The sequence below is a fragment of the Takifugu rubripes genome, chromosome 4, assembly GCF_901000725.2.
Source record: "Takifugu rubripes chromosome 4, fTakRub1.2, whole genome shotgun sequence".
Taxonomy (NCBI): Eukaryota; Metazoa; Chordata; class Actinopteri; order Tetraodontiformes; family Tetraodontidae; genus Takifugu; species Takifugu rubripes.
In genome coordinates, this window is record NC_042288.1 from 6577795 (window position 1) to 6598835 (window position 21041).

General features: G+C 44.5%; 2 protein-coding genes and 1 long non-coding RNA gene across 9 annotated transcripts; 1 reads left to right on the top strand and 2 right to left on the bottom strand.

Moving 5' to 3' along the window:
• Nucleotides 1-2: 2 nt before the first annotated feature.
• On the bottom strand, nt 3-10321 carry bcl2l11 (BCL2 like 11). Of its 5 annotated transcripts, none has more exons than XM_029835664.1 (4): nt 10015-10321; nt 7860-8257; nt 6030-6148; nt 3-426 (listed from the first exon to the last, which is right to left on the bottom strand). In XM_029835664.1, exons 1-4 carry the CDS (start codon nt 10029-10031, stop codon nt 295-297), a joined length of 666 nt encoding a protein of 221 aa, XP_029691524.1. In that variant the 5' UTR covers nt 10032-10321; the 3' UTR covers nt 3-294. The 5 variants fall into 5 exon arrangements, 4 of the variants coding, with proteins under 4 accessions (XP_029691524.1, XP_029691525.1, XP_029691522.1 ...); XM_029835665.1 differs by lacking the exon at nt 10015-10321 and adding an exon at nt 8777-10007; XM_029835663.1 differs by lacking the exon at nt 10015-10321 and adding an exon at nt 2721-2798 and having other exon boundaries at nt 291-426; nt 7860-8755.
• On the top strand, nt 689-1381 carry LOC115249654 (uncharacterized). The gene is made up of 2 exons (XR_003888341.1): nt 689-829; nt 934-1381. It is a non-coding gene; the product is annotated as an uncharacterized lncRNA (long non-coding RNA).
• A 5047-nt stretch (nt 10322-15368) lies between the features above and the next one.
• On the bottom strand, nt 15369-20581 carry LOC115249709 (monocarboxylate transporter 12-B). 3 transcript variants are annotated; one of them, XM_029835834.1, is made up of 9 exons: nt 20561-20581; nt 19283-19480; nt 18515-18618; nt 18097-18240; nt 17801-17896; nt 17551-17707; nt 16822-17457; nt 16492-16751; nt 15369-16405 (listed from the first exon to the last, which is right to left on the bottom strand). In XM_029835834.1, exons 2-9 carry the CDS (start codon nt 19441-19443, stop codon nt 16158-16160), a joined length of 1806 nt encoding a protein of 601 aa, XP_029691694.1. In that variant the 5' UTR covers nt 19444-19480; nt 20561-20581; the 3' UTR covers nt 15369-16157. The 3 variants fall into 3 exon arrangements, with proteins under 3 accessions (XP_029691694.1, XP_029691693.1, XP_029691695.1); XM_029835833.1 differs by lacking the exon at nt 20561-20581 and having other exon boundaries at nt 19283-19620; XM_029835835.1 differs by lacking the exons at nt 17801-17896; nt 20561-20581 and having other exon boundaries at nt 19283-19620.
• Nucleotides 20582-21041: the final 460 nt, after the last annotated feature.

The window sequence follows — 21041 nt, forward strand, 5'->3', positions numbered from 1 at the left end:
GACAATTTTACAAGGCACATTTTAATGTTTGCTGAGCTGCTCATCTCAAATGCTGGAATGGAATGAAAATGTGGCAATCTTTGGTAGAAACGCAGAGGCTTGTAAGAAAAAAGAGCTGCTGAAAGAGAAACTTAACCTAAAGTTCATCAAAGATATTAACGTTCCCATAAAGGAGTCCAAAATGTCCATCCTCAGTTTGAAAAGATGGTGAGGTCTTGGAAAAGCAAGGTCCATATTCAGCCTCTGAGCAGTAGAGATGGATGCATCATCAAATAGAAATGCTATTTTTGCTAGCTAAACCTGAGAGTGGTGCTGACTGTCTGCGCTGCCTTGCAGGTAGATTATCCTTCCAATCACAAGGAGAAAGACGCTCACGCACAGCAGCACGATGGGCTCCTGGGGGATGTGCAGCAAACGGCCCATCCTCTGCAAAACAAAAAGGAAAAAGAAGGAGAATTTCAGCATTGAAAATACAGTCCAGAGAAGAGTGGGAATGAACTCTTTCACTTCATTGATTTGGGTTTTGATGCGTTGCCGTTTGCATTTGATGCTCTGTTATTACTGCAAATGTTCACCTCACCCTGTCTTGCTCATTTAAAATCAAAAAGATGAAGACGCAGCAGCGTATGTTTACATGCAGGAAGCAGCAGGTAAATACAGTCCTCTACATCATGCCTGGCTCTTTTTACTCCTGATGTTTCCACATGTCATTTTCTGTGGATGTATATACACAGTATATTTATACAGGTTTTGATGTGTTTGAAATGCATGTGTGTGTGTGTGTTTGAAGCCTCAAAAAGGATACCGTACATCTGCTGAGCTGATAGAGGTAATTATCAGAATGTGCCTTTCAACCCTATAAAACTCTTTATAATCAATCACTTTGCTTTAAATTGTATGACTCAGATTTCCTTCCTGTATCTCTTTAAACAGATCTCATCTACTCGATGCACTTGGGAAGTTCTGACTTTTTCTAAAGCTTCTTCTCCTAAACTCTCCAGTTCTTCTGGTCAGAAACTCAGCACATGGAGCTCCAGCAGTGATGGCCCCTAAACAACAGAGATCTGTCAGATGGAGAGAAGAGTTTTCTCACATCTGAAGGAGCATTCTAAGGTTCCTCCAGAGGAAAACACTGTCCAGAAACAACACAACACTGAATCCCTGGTTCAGGAAGGGTTGGGGTGTTGGATTGACAGCAGTGAGAATGAGTTCTTCCACTGTGATGAACTAAGCATTGCTGCCCAGAGAAAGAACCTATTCTCTCAGGCAAGACTCCCAATTGCAGGTTCATCATGGTGGAGGGCAGGAAAAGAATGTCACATCTGTCTGGTTGGGGTTGAAAAGTGCGCCAGAAACCTCAGAAACCCATAATGCCTGAGGAGGAAACAGGTGAAGGAAAGACCACTAACTCAAGCCTGTAATAAATCAGTCTGCGTCTAATTCTGCATATGACTCAGCCGAAGAGCTGCGGAGCACAACAGCATGATTTAATCCTGAACTTCTGTAATTTGGGCATGCTGAGCTGTGTGCAGAGCCAAACCAAGAAAAAAGGGGGGGGGAGGTGGGGGGGGGGGGGGGCTTTTAACAGTCTTGGAAACTGCAGATTGGCCCTTGGGTGCACGTTACCTTATGTCAGACTAGTGTGCTTCTGGGAACTAAAAGCACACAAACTGTTCCATTTCATGATAGTAGCTGAAACCAGTTGGGCCTAGTGCTAACCACTTTGTGAGATCAGACTCCTAAGCAGCTATTGCAATTACCGGTATGTTGCATGTTTTAATATATACCGGTAATATAATAATGAGGTTGTTGTGTTCTGTTGAGTATATTTCACTGCTGGGGTTAGTGTGTGTGTGTGTGTGTGTGTGTGTGTATGTGTGTGTGTGTGTGTGTGTTTAACAAGGTTGAATATGACGTTTAATGAGATGTTTGACTCCCAGTGCAATGAGGAGCAGATGTAGCTGGATTAAAAAGTCTAAACCAACTTTACCGAGAGAAGACTTTGTTTTTAACACACACACACAAACACACACACACACACACACACACACACACACACACACACACACACACACACACACTAACTGCTAATGCGTTAATAGTTCCCTCATTCACACACAACCTCATCCACCACAAAAGACGAACTGGCTACAAGCTCAGACAGCAAGAAATCCCTCCAGGAGAAATTAAATCAATGAGGTACTCAAGAGTCACATGACTTATTTCATTTCCTTTAAAGAGTTCACTGTCCAGAAGCTGGAAACACACAGAGCATCAGATGAGAGAGATGGTTGTATCAGTACTGATGCTAAAACTCTCTCAATTCTTAAATATCAGCGGCGTCTGGAGGGTGAATGGTGACTGTTATGACTCAGACAGTTGAATCTGCTTATAATTGAGGGCTAACATAAGCAGTCTGGTTTCTATTCCCATCTGTGATCCTACATTGAAAATATAGACATGTCAGAAGGCGTCATTAGAGGAAACAGCTGTCCCCTGAGTTCAGCATTTGCTGCATCAGACATAGAAACAATGTCTTTCCAGTATATTTACAACAATAAATGTGCATAAAATTGTCAGATAGTTTATTATTATTGCTCTGTTTTTGCACGGGGCAGAATTCAGAGCCATTCCTCTAGGGTTGCATTGCTGCCGGGTTTTCTGTCCTAACTGGCCCGAACACCCAGGAAAGTGGGGTCACAGGTGAAGGTGTTGTTTACCTGCTAGGACAGCGGCGACGTCGCGGCCCTCGAGGGCTGGATGGCTTCCAATAATCCAGCGTTTCTAACACACAGAAACTACAAAAAGCAAACGGTTCGTGTGAGCGCCACCACTTAGGATGCGTCTCAAAAATAGCTCTCCAAACAACGCCGCACTTCCAAACATGCACGCACACACAGCTCACTCCACCAAAGAACCCTCCCCGACGCTCCGAGAGGATCATTTTCAAGCTCCCTGTCCATGCACAACACATTTTGAAAGACAGAAAGCTCCACTTCTTTAAAGGACTTGCATGTGACTGCAGCTCACCCTGTTCTGTTCTGTTTCTCCCTGTAATTGAACATTTTTAAGTACTGAGAGCGTTTGCTGATATGACAGGCCAATACTAATTTGAATTGTCCTCAGGTGTGAATGTGAGTGTGCATGCTTGTCTGTCTTGTTCTGTTGGTCCTGCGATGAGCTCATCGAGGGTGGATCCTGCCTCTCGCCCAAATGCAGCTGGGCTAGGCTACACTCCCCCCATGACCCTGGGAACAGCAGTGAGAAGATGGAAGATCACTTAATGGGCGCAAAGAGGGGAGGCCAGAACTGTGGGGCCTGCCCGGTCCACAGTGTTCCTCGGTTATTTTTGCCATCAGGACAAAGAGTTTCACCTCAGCGTGTGTGAGAGACATTTTTGTCTGCATGTGGCGTGCCTCTGTGCATGTGTGTGTGTCTGTGTCTGTGTGTTTGCTGGATAATTAGAACCTGCACTTTTCTCCTTGAGTGTTTTTCTTCACAGGGTTGAGTCACAATGCAAACCATGCCATCACGAAGGAGGTCCCACACACACACACACACACACACACACATACAAACGTACATACACACACAGTGAGCTAAGAGATGTTTGAAAACAGACACATGCAGTGCGTAAATGTTTGACTGCCACACATAATCGCACACATATTGTGTAAATGTTTAACTGCTGAGTGTGTGAAAGGTTTGGGAGGGTGAGAGAGGAAGACAGGTGGGTACCTCTTGGTGATTCAGTTTTGCCTGGCTCCTGTATGTGTAAACCTCTACACATGGGATTTCTTCTCTGATTGCTGAAACCTCTAATGTCTTGGACCTGAGCCCGCTGATCAGACCTGGGCACGTTTGTTGACTAGTTTAGGTCCTCTTTAAAATCTCCTGCCTGTCACTCTCAGATTCAGGCAGGGAATTCCAAGTTAAGCTGATCCTACGATATGTAGGACAATAGCTCCAAGGATCATCCAGGATTAGCTGTCAGTGAGCGAATCACGCCCAAAATCAGAGGTTAAAATCTCTTGATAGATAAATGGGTGCTAACTGCAGGCTCTGTGAGAGCTCCCACTTAAATGGCCCTGAACACCCACCTATCTGAAAACCCCCTTAAATACCACCCTAATCAGCCATTTTTGGAATTCAACAGTCCAAAAGATTCATAAACTCAGATTGACAAGCCAGGTTGAAGCCATCTGAATTGTATGGGCTCAGACTATTTGCTCCATGCAGGTATTGTGGCATATTTAAGTCACTGTTCTATTTTGAATTTTAAAAAAAAATCTCTGGTAAAGAAATTGCATGACTGCAGAACCCTGAACACCTGGACACAGAACAGAGAACAATCCTTCCTCATTTTTCTGCCTTCTCAACATTGTGTCACACACTTTCAGGATGACTCTCCTCTGGAGTTCACAAGAGGTAACACGCACGCACACACAGGGTTTACGCTCCATCTGTTCTCTTCTTAAGAATGATTCAAAGCTCTACCTGAGCTTGCTTACTGTCTGCTCATTTTCCCAGATCACTGTGGCCACCTAAACTGGATCTTTAACGAGTCACATATTTCACAATGTAATGATGAAGACCAAAGCCTTGAATATGGATGAACAACACACCTCTGTAATGACGGGTTTGCCAGAAATGCCAAACCGCCGAAGCCCTCACATATAATCTCCTAAAGAGTTCCAGTTCATGCCTTTTGGATCCTTATCCCAATGCTTAAAAACATCTCAGAGTGTCAGAAGTTAGCAAGATGGGCATATCGCCAATGTTTATTTCATCATCGAGGAGGTATTTTAAGGACACCCACGGCTCGAAAACATTTTCTTCTAATCATTTTCCTGATATCATTTTTTTAATTCCAACTATTTTCTTTTGGCTTAGAAAACATCGAGTCAGCAGCGCAGTAGTGGCATTAATAAATCTGCGATGACGCAACAATCAGAAACGTTGCCAAGGGGAAATCAACTCTTACTGCAACTTTGCAGCACACCCTGTCTGAGAGCCAAAGCACAGCGTTCATGGCTGTAAATCCCTGTAATAATGTGATTAGCACATGAAGAAGGGGACTGCCTCATACTACTGTCTAGCTTCTGTTTTTTGTGTTTGACACATACAATCATTTAAAAGTGATTTACGTGCTCTAAAAATGACACAACCGTTGCTAAGTTACCACGGGGGCTGTGAAATTCTAACTAAGAGGACACAGAAATGCTCATAAGGTAATGTCGTAAACCCTTTGACTTCCTCCTGCACTCTCTGACTCTTCCAGGAGTTCAGGTCACTCATTTTTGCCTGCAGCTCTTGGGGTGGGTAGAACGTGGTGAAAATGGAATTCAAACCTATGGGACACCTCAGAGGGAATCAACGTGCACTGACTCCTGCAGTAGACTCTCTTTAACGGCTGTATCTCTACGTAATTTAGCAATCAAATTACAGCTAATATCGTCATGTAGATCTGCTTATTTGCACTCAGCAGCTGCAACTGAGGCCTTGGAAGATATTTCAGCAGATCTTTCCTTTGGTTCTCATCACAAATAAACCTCTGTTTGTACTGCACCACGTTGTTGTTACACGCTCTGCTAAAAGCTAGCTGAGGGTTTTTTGCAGAGGTTTATCTCATTCCAGCGGTGAAGCTTTTGTTATGGTATACAGTCATTTTCTTGTTATCTTTGGATTTTCGACAGCTTCAAGCATCAGAGTTTTTCTCCACACACTAAGTGCTGTGGAAATAACCAGCTACATCTTCCCCCACTGACCACATATTCACCCTGTGGAAATATCACTAGAGCACAAACTTATATAGAAAACACAGCCACTAGTTGAGCTCTCAGTTTAGGTTTGTGTTTCCTGTTGGACTGTTGGACAGAAATGACTCATTATTTCACAATGCCCTATAGGTCTCTAGCAAAGATACTAATATCAGACGTCCACACAATCAAGGTTTGATTACAAATGTAAATTAAAGTCTGTTATTGAGCGTTCAAGCACATCACTGGAGGTTTCACTGCATCACTGACCCTTAAGAGAAGTTGTCTGTTGAAGTCGTCTCCAATGCGACGGAGCTCTCTCCCGATTGCCTCCTCTTGCATCTCCACTGCTGCACTCTGTGACCTGCTAGAGCTGTGGAAAGCGTGCCCTGAAAAGGCCAAGAGTTGATAAGACAGAGCAAATGACACCAACAGTTAGACTGATACAGAGACCCATTGCTGAAGAACATAGAGCACAATCCTGTGCAGACAGCAGTCTGCATGCATGTGATGTGTGACACAATGAGAATCCCTTCAAGCTTTGTGGACTTTAAATAATGATGAAGAGGAAAGGTAATGGTGATGGGACAGGTCAAACCAAAAAGCTGAGACCAATGCAATAACATGCAGGATGTGCCTGCAGCCAGACTGAAAGTGGCCCGGCCTGGGTGAGGAGGAGAGGAGGAAAATGAACCAAGCTTTGCATTTCCTTCAGCTTTTCCACAGGCTGCCTCCTGCGTCCCCTTTGTTCATGCAGCTCAAAGCAGCTGAACAAATCAAATGGTGACAAAGACTTCGAAGTCATTTTGGCCTGACAAAATCTGGTGGCAGGTGTGATCTGAAGCGCTGTGACAGAACAGCTGGAATTGTGTCGTCAGGGAGCAACACAAGAAAAAGATAACCTGATCTTCCAGAAGCTCGGACGGTCGACTTTCCAGCGCAGTCAGGCCTGTTGCCATGATAACCAACATTTCTGTTTGTCTTTTATCCCGACTATCAGATCGTTTCTGTTTTGCAACATACAAAAGGTCGCACACATGCTCTCTCTCTCTCTCTCTCTCTCTCACACACACACACACACACACTCACACAGAGACACACACACACACACACACTCACACAGAGACACGCACTCCTGTTTTGACTGCTATCTTGTCTGCAATAGAAAAAAAAAACAGCACAGACATGAGTGGAGCTAATCATCGCTATTATGTTATAAAAGTCAGAGTGCTGCCGGTAACAACACTGTGAATCATAAACACAACCTGTCAGCTCAAATCTCAAGAGGATCCTGAATGAAGCTGAACTTCGCTGTGATTTGTAAAGGTTCTTTGGGTGTTACTTCATTTGCTGTTTACAGTATTTTCTTCCCTCAGGTCACAGTTTTAATTGTTACCAGGCAACAGGATAGACTACCTCTATCACCCGCAAGGCTGCTGTAAGTGCGTCTTATTTCTTTGATGCAAATAGCAAATATAAAAGAAACATTTTGATCGGTTAAAATTAGGGTTCATTCCAGACACCAGCAGTGAGGAAGGAAGAAGATATGGCGGGGGTGGAGGAGCAGACTCTGACCGGTGCTGAATTATTTTCTCCAAATGTTCACAGACCTTTGGGTGTGGCTGCTTTAACCAAAAGTCAAGACCCTTCTTCCTTCCTGTAAACTTACTATGAGTCAATGAAAATGCTTAATCCCAGGCTGCTGCCAGAGAGCTGAAGTCATTCATAAAAACAATAGTTCAGCTACAATAAGCCCAACACAAACAAATTACACATAACTTTGAGGTCAAAGTGCAATTTTGATGTTTGATATGCTTGTTAAGATTAATGTGCACAAAGTTTTACATTGTTTCATTCATTATCAAGTAGTTCCAGGTCTGTGTTATTATATTAGTACAACAACTGGGCTGGGAAAACGCACCGGGAGGATTTTGAGTAGCAGAAGCAAAAAGAGAACTTATGAAACAAGCAAACAAAAAAAATCGAATAAAGGCTGAATCAGCAGAACTGGGTGTGGCAGGAGTAAGCTGTGCAGCAGCGGGACTACCAACATTCCTCTGCCTGCCTCCATGGACACTACTGCAGGCTGCATGTGCTCACCGTGCCACTGCTGCGCCCGTGCTCCGACTCCTCCGAACCTTTGAGCCATGCGCTCCAGAGCGTGCAGCATCACTTGGCCGCTCGGGCTCGGTGTCTGCGTCGCACTATCAATCGTCGGCGGCCTCGGCGACAGCGGAGAGTTGGGCATCGAGTCGCTGTCGGAGGAGAAATATCCACTGGAACGGCGTCGAGGGAGAGCGAAGATTGTCCTTGTCTGAAACACGCCTAGACTGTCGAAAGGGGAGCTGGGGACTCGGCGTCGGGGCATCTGGTTCGGTTCACCTGTTCGGGTGGGACTCTGTTCACCGCCGTTTACTGAACGGGAGGTTTGTCCGGGGGCACCTTCGGCTGCTCGTGTTGCAATTACGGGGGGCCATCCATCGGGTCGGTTCGGTGGTCTGTTGGATGAACAGAGCGTCTTCGTCAGCTTGGGCTTCCATGACTTTCTACAACAGTGGAACAGCGGACCTGTGGCAAATCGCGTCAAGGACGGAGCCCGTGAATCCATTTCCTTTTAAATGGACTACTGTTCGAGCTGGAACTAATGTGACGATGACGGACAAAGGTGACAAACTTTGTAAATAAAAACTTGAACAGGACTTGGCTCAAGCCCGACACCGGTTTGTAGTTCATGTGCAATAACATGTACCCGCTCAGATAGGAACACATTTCCTGAGCAAACGATGCGCTCGACGCGTCTCTATTGTTAAAAGTTGCTGATTGCAGCAGATCGTTGACTTGTGTGGAAATAAATCAAGTAGCCAAGCGTGCTGCGCCGCACGTATTAGATGAAATAAAACTCTGCCAGCGGACCGGGAGCGCGCTCCAAACTAAATTTGAGAACAAAGAAGCGCTGCGCGGTGCGATCATTTCAGCTGCTGGAGTGTGACGCATCAAAAAATTTACAGCCCATTTACCGATGACATTATCTATGAGGACGTGCTGAACTGAAAAAGCTCCAAATCCAATCCCCGCGGACCGATAATCAAACTTTTATGGACCGCAACTTCCACTGATCTGCTTTTTTACGCGTTTTACGCCCGCAAATCCAGCAGCCGCCGCTTGCCTCCCGCGTCGACGCCTGCTACCCCTGTTTGATGGTAATCTCTCGTGAGCTTCGGCGCAGAACTGTGCGCAATCGGAATAGGGAGTCCGTCTTGACAGGGAAGCAAACGGCCCCAAAAACTGCAAAGGCAGAGAATGACATCCGCAACGTGCCAGAAAAGACTGGGATAATTCCTGTAATTAAAGGTCCAGGCGAGTAATGCGTAAGGAAATCTTCTCAGCAGCACATCTGCAGTTTTACGCTTCCATTTAAAGAGAGGTAGGCGGTAGTTTTCAGAACCCATGAACTGTGCACAATCTTTCATTCTCAAATGCAACACTGACTGCCTGCGCGCGTCCATGCCTTCAACATGCAACTTTCCTTCGCGCCGGCGGTACGTGTGCGCCTCCAAGAGGCGCAGAAAACCTTCCCCAGTTTCCCAACTTCCAAATAACCCTTCAGAGTCCAGTAATTGGCGGCCGTCAGAAGTGCTGTTACAAGAAAAGGACAGAGACAAACAAGCCTGACTGGGTCTTTCCTGAGAGGCTGCGGTTACGGAGACCTCTCAGTCTGGATCACGGCAGCTTCAGAAAAACAGTTGCAAGGAAAAAGAAAATTACACATTTCACATTATTGGCAAATATGGTGATATTTTATATAAATGATATAACAACACCCCAATCATTCTATTTTGGAGGAGTACGGGTGAAATGCCCACAGTGTGTGCTGCCAACGCCTGTGCGTAATGTGGTCAATCATGGGGCTGAAACCGGCGCTGATACAGAGGAACACTAACATCTGAGCTTTTATCACACTCGACAGCGTTATTGGATTAAAAGAGCTAAGAAAAACGATTGAAAAAAAAGAATTGAAAATGATTTCATTCTAGGTGTCTGTCACGCATGTTGTACAAGCTGTGACCACGCAATAAGAGAAATGACTCCACCAGAAAGAAAATCTGAAAAGAACACCGATAGGAGTTAAGAGTGCCGCGTTCTGGCCCCTGGTAGCGGGAACCCCGGCCGGGGCTGTGGGAAAGTTGGCGAACAGCGCGTGCTTGCACACTCACGCAGACTCACGCACACTCACGGACACAGAGCTTCCTCTCACCTGGGTGGATGATACATTTCAGAAGCTGGTCATCAGAGCTGGGCGTAAAAATCAGACTCAGAAACAAACGCGTCTAAATGATTTTTCCTGCACATCCGACGGAGATCCTCAAAATACCAACTCGAGCTTCCCGCTTAGATAAATCCCAAAGCTGCTGCTGAAGTTTTTCTCAGAGGAGGAATTCTGACATAATCCGCCTGCGCTGAGAGGAACCCGCACCGACAGAAGTAAACAAGGTCCAGGCGAGCTGCGCTTTCGTGTGCAGAGTCTTTCCTTCCTTCCCTCCGCTGTCTCCCTCTCTGTGACTGTCTGTCACAGCGCTCGAACGGTGCTCAGGCTGGTTGGCTGCGCTCCTCCTCCTCGGTGGGTGGGATTTCTCTCCTAAACCTTGGCTCTGTCTCCCCCTGTCTGATCTCCAGTACAGAGCACAACTGCTATCCTGCCTGCACGGACCCTCAGCGGGGTTTTTTGGTGACCGTTACCACTGAAATAGAGATGTATTTTGATTGATTGATTTATTTGTTTGTTTGTTTGTTTCCTCATCTGACACAGCCTTTTACCAGCAAACCACCGCCTTCGCGCAAATCCCACAAGACCGTTTCACTGCTTCCTCAATGAACCTTTTTGTTGTCAATCCAAATGTTTTCTTTGGGATCATTAAAATATGCTTTTTAAAACAGCAAAAAAAAAAAAAAGAAAAAAGAATAGAATTCTGTAGTTGTTCACACTTTTTTAGTTGTAGAAAATAGGAGTCACAATTATAATAACAATAATAGTAATAATAATAAGACGACGACCTCATAAGCGAGTTTTATTCGTCATGGTCACACATGGAGGTCCCAGTCAGTCCTACTCACACATCAGTACAGCCACACAAAAGAGCTCAATCAGTATCATTTACATGCATTCATCAATACCTTCGACTGTGGGGAACTGCTTGTCACTGACTGAGCAGATCTGCGTTTTCAGGAAGGAGGAAGATGACACAGATAACGAGAATGATGATGACGATGATGATGATGATTATGATGATGATATGCTGTTGACCTGACTCATGACATTATCATTTTCGGCAGATTATTAAACTTTAGTCAGGCAGACACCGACTCCTGACTCCTCTGGCGTGTCCATCATCAGAAAGCCACATGGTCACGTGGTCAGGAGCCGATTTCCCCTGGCTTCGTAAAGATGTGGCGTGTTTTCGAACAGGGCGTGACGTTTGCAAGGAAACCATTTAATTTGAGTTTGCGGAATGATCCTAAAGATTCAGACTAGATTCATGTAAATCAGAGCAGATCTGTGACCATTGTTCAGTTTTCAGGGGAAAGGCCCTGTGGACATGTGGTCTGTGGTTGTGCGAGCTCGCATGTGAAACACTGCGTAATAGTGCGTCGCCATCCTGACAGCTGCGGCGTTTATCCTCAGCCTTTCTTTTTAAAGGCGTTTAAATTAAAAAGGTGACTGCTTCTGTTTACCTTTGTGCAAAATGAGACCGAGTGGTCATCTGAACGTGGCGTTTGCGTGTCTGTCTGTAACTCCTAATTATTTAAACCGCGCGTCAGCAGAAATGCCGGCTCGCCTCCGTCATTTACTGAGTATAATGTGATAAAGGCTGAGAAAAATGATTCACTGCTGCAGAGACTGTGTGATACAGAAGTGTGTGTTTGTGTTTAACATATATTGACTAGCGCTCATTGAGAGTTAATAGAATATAAGTGGTTCCCATGCAGTAAACGCTGAACCTCCCTGTCTCAGATTAGACAATACTCACCACCTGGACCAGCTGTGTGTGTGTGTGTGTGTGTGTGTGTGTGTGTGTGTGTGTGTGTGTGTGTGTGTGTGTGTGTGTGTGTGTGTGTGTGTGTGACACATAGCTGTGACCTCTCATAGCAAGGCGTTAGATTTTTAGAGTTGAAGTCTTTTGTGTCCTGAGTCAGATTACAACTGTCAATATTATCATACGCACACACACACACACACACACACACACACACACACACACACACGCACACGCACACACACACGCACACACACGACACATTAAAGAATCATATTCAGCATGTATATATTTGTCTGTGTGTGTGTGTGTGAGATGTCATGTCGACAGCGAAAATGGTCTCTATGGCCTCTGTAGCCCAAGATTGTGACGTTCATCTGAACACTTAACGAGTGTGACCACATTTCTTTATTTTTATCTGTAAAACAGGAACAGTGTTTTCACCGCTGGAAAACATTACTCTGCGTGTTTCTTATCATTTCTACACGTTGACTACAGAGATGCTGATCCTACTTTCATATTGAGGACATTTTTGAGAAGTGGGTCCATGAAGTCCAGTGTAACGCCAAAGTTTGAATGTTGACGTTTATACTTGGGTTTAGGTTGGGAGTGAGGGGTTAGCTGGGTAATGGATTTCATCTATTAAAGTCAAAAATATAATAATGAGGATGTGTGAGTGTGTGTGTGTTTCAGCCCCACTTTGCTGTCATCAAACAGTAATCACACACTCACACACACACACACACACACACACACACACACACACACACACACACACAAACACACACAAAGAGTGTGCTAATTAAATACTGTGTCATGTTTGTGCTGGGGTCCATTCATCACACCGTTTGTCATCTTTGTCCTCAACAGAGACCACGGCTCTGAGAATGGAGCCTGATATTTCTGTGAGCCTGTTAGAGGGCAAATAATGAGTCTACCCCACCCGACACACACACACAGACATACAGTAGAACATCTGCTAACGTCTGGTTCACTTGAGTCAATTACTCAAAATGCCACAATTTTAATGGCGGTATTCAACAATTGTGAACCAAAAAAGGAAAAGAAAGAATAAGAAAACAGATTTTGGTGACATTTAATCCACTGATATTTTAAAACATAGAATTCTATTTTCACAACCACAATAACACCCGCATTAGTGCAGTTAATAAAAAACCCGTTGTAGGTGTTGTAACCATGGCGATAGAGGATCACTGAACAAATAATAGTGACAAAAACATACAGTACATTTAAAATTGCAGCTTTGTGAATACCCTATGACACAATTGAGGTCGGACCAACACACCTCAGGTGTTTATCACAACTTGTCTGATCAGACACGGAACAGTGTTTGTTTGCATGCATGTGCATGTGAATTTGTGTGTGTGTGTGTGTTTGCGTTTGTTTCCATGTGAAGTGGGCCGACTCAACATGAGATGTTCTGTTTCCTCTACAAGACTGTCTGACGGAAGAGGAGTGGAAAACAGGTTTCACACTCGGGCAAAAACACACAAAAGTACAAAACCGTGCTCACACATGCACACACACTGCAAGGCTTGCATACTGCGTACACGTGTGCGAGTCATAAGCCCACTGTAAAAACGAACCCACGCACATTTGATAACTAACTGCCCCAGGGTAACTGCTCAAGTACTCAGAGGGGCCAGAATAAACAATCGGATCACTATCAGAGGTCAAAGGTGAATGTTTAGGTGAGACACATTCTGTAAATGTGAATATGTAGCCACGTATACAAGCTCTCACAGCCTATACAGCACATGGTGCACGTTGTAAATCATGTAACGTGAATATTAAGAGTATGATGTTTGTATTCCATTTAATGGTTTGTTTGTATGTGTCTTTATTTTTTTGTTGGTTCAGCAAAGATTTTAACATTTTCCGGTTTTCAGTAAGATGTTTATGATGAGAATGTAGCATACAGGTGACATGCCTGACAAAAATATAGAAACTAGAGTTCACTTTAGTACTGTAGTCTAGAAACAGGCAGGAGATTTGGAGTAATTCTCTTGATGTTAAGATACTTTCTGCATTCTAATAAAATCTGCGAACATAAACACGAAAACAGGACGCCTTCCACAACAAAGGAGCATGTCTTTCTTTCCTGTTTCAACTCTTTCTTCCTTTTTTAAACTCTTTGTGCATCAGAGGTCTCTCTGATTCACATCTCAGTATGCAGTCCCTCCTGTATTGTCTCATAATTTATTTCCGTATCTGCTTTCTAAAATGATACCACTGTTAGTGGATGCTGAGATATCTCCTAATTATGTACACACACACACACACACTCACACACACATGCACGCACGCACATGCATGACTGTGTGGGAGGTGGAAAAAGAGAAAGTGTTGATCTTAAACCAGCGAAAGGTAGTGGTGGTACTTTTGGTGCACACAGGACAAAAGCAAAAAAAAAAAAAAAAAAATGGAGGGACTGCAACATTGTTATTGAAATATTTCAAGTATCTCAGTGAAATAGTTGGAAAACAGGAAATTTCAGCCAAGCTGCTTCATGTGCTGCTTGTAGCAGTCCAGTTTAATAGCTGGTGCCTTCCATTGAAATTATTTCATTAGTCCCTCCCATTAAAGAGGTGGGAGGAGAAGATGGGAATCTGCCCTCTGGTGTGTGATGGCATGATCCTGACATGCTGGGGACAAATAAATCTTCCCCCTCTCTGCCTGTGTGTGTGTGTGTGTGTGTGTGTGTGTGTGTATGGGGTGGGGCAATAATTTAAGATGTTGACGAGAAGCAGCAGACATGTCAGAGAGAACACACGCACACACACACACACACACACACACACACACACACACACACACACACACACACACACACACACACACACACACACACACGTGGAACCTGCACCTGGTTGCAGCATGACATTTATCTGAGAGTGAATCTAGTGTACACCAACAATGCAGGTGTGTGTGTGTGTGTGTGTGTGTGTGTGTAAGAGAGAGAGAGAGGGAGAGAGAGAGAGAGCCTCTTTAAACAGAGATAGAGAACTCTTTTGAGTCCAGTATTAATGTATTCCTTTATGGTCCTGCTCAATGTTTCTTCCTGTTAAAAGGGAGTTTTTCCTTGCTACTGTTGCATGTTTGGGGTCAGGCCCTGGGATTCTGTAAAGCACCTAGAAACAATTTTGATTGTAACAGACGCTATATAAATAAAAATTGATTGAATGATTGATTGATTTATTGATATTACAGGTGGAAGGTGAAAGAACTATTTTTAGATGCCTCTCTCACTAGAGATATTACACAATTCATATTTAATGATCGTAAAGAAGCTATTATAGCATCTAGAATGGGTGGAAAATGTCTTATTAGGATTATTTCACCATAAAGGATTGAAGATGAGCATGAAGAAATTATGAAATTTTGTGTTAATGTGCTACTTTAATGTCACTGTAACATCAAAAAAAAAAAATCAGAGGCTTGTGTGTGAGGATGTTGTGACAGAGTCGAGGGGGAAGTTCTTTTCTGTGTTTGGGGATGCCAAGCAGAAAGGAACATCCCCCCCCCCCTTCCCCCTTCCCCCGGCCCTCCTCCCACTCATCCACCTACACAGTGGAAACTTCTCATCACACCCCAGTGTTTGATGGTAGAAACCACATGTGACGTCACACAGCCACGCTGGCTGGAATTCAGAGGTGAAGCATTGTCTTTGTGGAAACAGAGAACAGAAGCGGCTGTGCTTGCAGCAGAGCTCTGCAGGGCTCCCTGTTCCTGGGTCCATACACAGCAGCACAGGATGTCACACACACACACACACACACACACACACACGCACACGCACACGCACACACATACACACGCAGGCACGCACACACACACACACGCACGCACGCACGCACGCACACACGCACGCACACACGCACACAAAGATTTGCCTCAATGTTAGGCTCGCTCCGATGGTCCACTGATATAAAAGTACATTGTATAAAGTGCACTGATACAAAAATGTCCAGTAACGTTCACTGGAACCAGAGATCAGGTGAAAATCCAGTATGATGACCTTCGTCTGAGAATCTGTGGCAATGTGTTCTTTGGTGCTTCTGGAAGTTTTTAATGGACACAGCATATGGAGCCTGACTGCTGACTGACTTGCTCCTTCATCTGTCTGTTGGTTCAGATTGCGCAATTCTGCCTTTGGTATTTTAGTAAAGAAATTAAAAAATAAAGGAAAATGATGAGCTTTTCTTAAGAGGCTCAAGTTTGGAGACCTCCTATATTTAGAAAAATGTTTTTCTCTCGTACGAACTGTTTGTCTTTTACTTATCTAGAAGCAAACGCGCGTGTGTTGCTCCGGTCATGTTGTTGCATCTCGAGCGCTTCATATCCCTCAGAGGTCCGTGCCTTCCCCTGGTTCGGAGTTTTTCATCAGATTGCAAGAAGCATCAGAAATGTTCCCATCACGCGGAGTCCACCGAGACTCCAGCGGGCTGGGAGCGTGCGTCCAGGCACAGGAGTTGGACTTCCGCTGATGTTTTAACAGGCTGATGGCTGCGGGGACCACGGCACTCAACATGAAGGACGCCCCACTGAGGAGGAAGGTTGCATGGTAGTTCCCTGTCCTGTCTACCAACCAACCTGGAGAAAGACAGCAAGACACACCGTGGGTGGAAAATGGTTGTAGATGACCAATCACTCATTTGGTGGACGCGAGCTACATTTACCTCCAATTGGAGGGCTGACCAGATATGGGATGGCGTGCAGGAAGTAGACCACACCCAGGGCAGAGGTCAAATTGGTGGCATCCACTACATCAGAAGTCACCACTGGGATGAGGGCCACATACGCTCCATCGAAGACCCCATAGAAGATGGAGAATGTCAGCAGGAGGGGGAAAGAGTGAAGGAGAGGAACAAACATGCAGCAAAGGCCCTCCATGCCTAATGCCAACATGTAGCACAGCAGGCGATGCCTCCTCAGATACCTAGAAGGCATCACATCTGTCACGCACACTTCACACACATAAAAAACACACATCTCCTCCCTCAACTTACTTTCTGTCCATGATCCATCCAAACGTGATGTTACCCACAATGCCACTGACCCCAAATATAGCCATGAGAAAGGCAGCCTGCTTTTGTTCTAAGCCTAAACTCAGCGCGTATGGAACTAAGTGAACCACTGGAGTGCTGCATCCATAGGCCAGAAAACAGAAGGACACAGACAGAATCAGAAAGTTGGGGGCCAGTAGAAATTGAAACTTCTGGTTTGCCCAAAAACCTAAACAGCCTCCCGGTGCAGGTTTTGTCCCGCCAATCGGCTCTGAGGGAGGGTTCACGGTGGCTGGCTCCTCTTTCGAGAACCTCCTTTTGTGTTCGGAAAGTTTTGCCTCACCCAGCATCGTCTCTGTTAGCTTGTTGCTGAATAAAATGCAGTTGGTTAACTTCTGAGCTGTTAATCCAGGCAGGCACGGCATTGAGAGCAAAGCTGTGCTCTCGGGACCGAGTTTACTGTTTTCAAGTCTGTTGATTTTCAGTCCTGTGTTGGCTGTGATGACCAGGGTACCGTCTTTTGTGGGGTTGATTTCCAGCTGCTTTGGTTCCGCCTGTCTACACTCGGCTTCTTTGGTGTCTTTAGACACTGTTGTGTTGCTGTTTTCCACCAGATTTTCCACATCTCTCTCCGGTGTCCTTCAGATAACAGAACAAATCTTTTTTATCAGGTAATTCTGAAGCTTTTAACTGTGAAATCACTGACTTTAGCCACCAATTAGCAGTGTTTACCTCCCTGCTCTCTTGGGATGCAGCGGCCTCATCAGAGCACCACAGACACACAGGTTGGAAACCAATCCTCCCAGCACGAGTAGAGCTCCTCTCCAGGAGTAATACTCGATGAACATTTGGACTGTAGGAGCCAGAATGAAGGTTCCAATTCCACTACCTGGAGATGAGGTCAAATATGAACTGGGGTGATTGGCACTATTGATAGTTACAGAGATAAAACTCTAAAAAGAACGACTCAAGAAGTGAATACCAGACATGGCGATGCCATAGGCCAGAGCTTTCCTCTCACTGAAGTAAACCCCAACCATGGATATGGCTGGTGTGTAGCTGAGAGCAAAGCCAAGGCCTGAGAAGGATGCAAAAGACCAGGAAAAACTGTTGCACTTTGATAATTCTGAATAACCTCACTAATGTTACTCCAAAAACCCCAAAATAGAGACGAATTGTAAATAAAAATGAAGCAAACTATATTGACACAATACTTTGTTACCCTACTCGTCTGATAAAACAAAAGTGGCATTATTATGGGGTTATGTAGAATATTACCTGTAAGGACCCCCGTGCAGAAGTATAGCTGTTCCAGACTTGAAGCAAAAGAGCTGAGAATCAGACCAGCTGAAGACAGAAGGCCTCCTAGGATGATAGTAACTCTGCAGGAGAGCCAGTTCCCAAGGAAACCACCCAGAGGAGCTGCAAACAGTTTGCATGGACCTTTTTGTGAAATTACTGACTGATATGTATATGTAGTTTTTAATATATTTTAGTAAAATTATTTGATAACATATTTTCCTTCTGTAAAATCAGCGATGTATTGTAGTATGTGCTTGTGGCCACAAGGGGGCATCAGTATGATGAGTTCCTGCGGGTGAGGTTATTGTCTTTGCTCCGCGCACACGTCTAGTGAATGCGCGTTAACAAGCGATGTTTTGAAGTAATACCATATAGATACCGGTCCCATTCTTACCACAGAGCATGGTGGTGGCGTCAGTAATGCTGTGAATCCAGGCAGTCGATGAATAATCCTTCTCAAAGCGTAGTTGAAACTCCACAAAGAAAACAGAAACGCATCTGAAAGAGGACAATTTGGGTTCAGTGGATTTTGTGTTTACTGTCCAAAATAAAACCAATATATTTAAGCGTATATTGTTTACCAATAATTCGTGTTTGATGATTTAGAATTTTATACTAGACCCACTAAATGTAGGCTACTGGTCCCTCATGGTTTTGCAAAGTGAAGATATCCTTGACCAACTCAAATAGTTCCAAATAAATATGTGTGAAATGTGTACTTTGGGCTAATACACCTTTTTGTTAACACTGAGTTGCCATGTAAATAGTTTCAATCCAACAGCAAATTCAGCTCATAAGTGTTCTGAGCTGGAATTCTCTATCGATTTCAAACATATACTTGAAAATGCAAAACATCATATAATAGATAAGAGTTCTCCTCTGCACTCCCTGACTCCTGATTTATGGCAGCCTGGTTTATGACTTGAAACAGCCCTCACAGCGCACGGTATCATTTCCTAGAGATCCTCTAAATAACTGTAACTGTTATATCTGATGCCTGCGGTTCACACATTCATGGTAAATGAGGAAACATAAAAACCTCAGCAGGAGCAAAAGTGTGCACAAGCTCAAGGAAAATTAATTCAGTTCAGCATTGTTAAATGGAAGCATCTCAGCTGAAACGCTGCTCTTTAGCGGCTCAAACACACACTCTTAATATCACCTGGTCACAGCACGGGTGCAGATGGTTGCAATGAAACATGCAGCGACGACCAGCCAGCCCCATCCTCCTTCAGGTGGGCTTGTCGTCCGTGGGACCATCCTGTCCCCCGCAAGCTTCTCCTCTTTGCCGACTCTTGCTGACATCGCTCCGGCCAGAACCATATCAGCTTATTTCCTCTGTCAGAGGGGCAACGGAGCCCTGGAGGTAAAACATGAACGTGAATGGTCTCACAGGGTTCAGAGTGAGGCTAAATTCCTGTTGAAAGGAAAAATATATGTACGCCGGATCCAAACATCTTCAAATGAAGAACATGCAAAATGAAGAGGCTGAAAGAGTGATCTCGGAGGAACGCCTCGGTCGATCAACATGCTGACGTACACATCTGCACGACCTTTGCTCATGATAGGAAAGTACAACATCCATTTCTTGTAGGATTCAGTGAAACTGATGACGGTGGGTACATTTAAGGAGCAAAACCAAAACATAGTATCATAAAGAAGTCCGTTGACTTTACTTAACTCTGAGTTTCAGATGGACAAACTTTAGCAATTTAAGGTTGCGCATGAATCCCTCTGCATTTGAGTAAATGTACCACTGCTAAAGGAAAGGCCAAAGGCAGCGTAGCCACAAGCCACAGGCCGTATTTACAGCACCTCCGCCTGCTTATTACCATATGAAAACCTCTTTGTTAATGAGCGGGGAGTTTTTATTCTATTCTGTCAGGAAACAATCTTCCTGTTGCCAAACACACAAAAGCAACAGCTCAGCAGCTGAAGGTCTTTGCTTAATGGGCTCCTGTGACCCAGAGGGGAGGGGCATACATGCAGGTGCACGTGTAACGCTTCCTGCTCAGTCCTAGCGGTTGTATTACCTCGGACCTGAGTGTTTCAGGTCATTTTCTTCACCAGTTAGATTCACTTTCTTTATGATATAAAAGAAAAAGTTCGTCTCATGTGTCCCTGCGGCAGCATCTTTACAGCTGAAAAGTTCTGGTTCTGCACCAGCTGGGCTGTTTTTGCATCACAAACACAACAACCTGAGCTTTTCTAAGCCACTAAGGAGGGATTGTCTGGTGAAAACAACCTCAACCCCTGATTAAAAAGAGGCTTGAAAGGACAGAATAGAAATACTTAGAAATACCGAAGTCTAAGACATCGTCCGTGTAAATAATGGAGGGTTGTTTTGCTGCGCTGAAAAAGGGCATTTGTGGAGGAACAAACAGGTAAAAACTGACTAAAGCAGCACAAACTCAAAGACAAATAATAGAAAGGTCCTCACCTCAGCTTGCAGAGCCAACAATGAAATACAGGTTTTACTGCCTTGTCTAGCTCCCTCACTCTCTCTCTCTCACTGTCTCTCTCTCACTCACTGTCTCTCACTCACTCACTGTCTCACACACACACACACACACACACACAATAAAACCCTGGGGTGGTTCCACAGTTTTCTGAAGCAGGCAGGAGGAGACAGAAGAGCAGATAGCTAAATTATATTATGAAGAGTAAAGAAGCACCAAAACTCTATCAAATTTGGGTAATTAGACCTAGATTTGACCTCTTTCTCCAATCTAAATGGAAACAAAAAAAAAGTCACAATATATATCTCAGAAGTTCTTTGGGATATTATTCAGTAGAATCCTGTTGAGGTGTCACCTGTTCACAGGTTCCAACATGGTCTATGATTTAGGATTCCTGGTCTGGGACTGACACCTATGCTTCAGTTAGTGGGGGGCTGGTCTGGGAGAGCTATTGGGAGACGC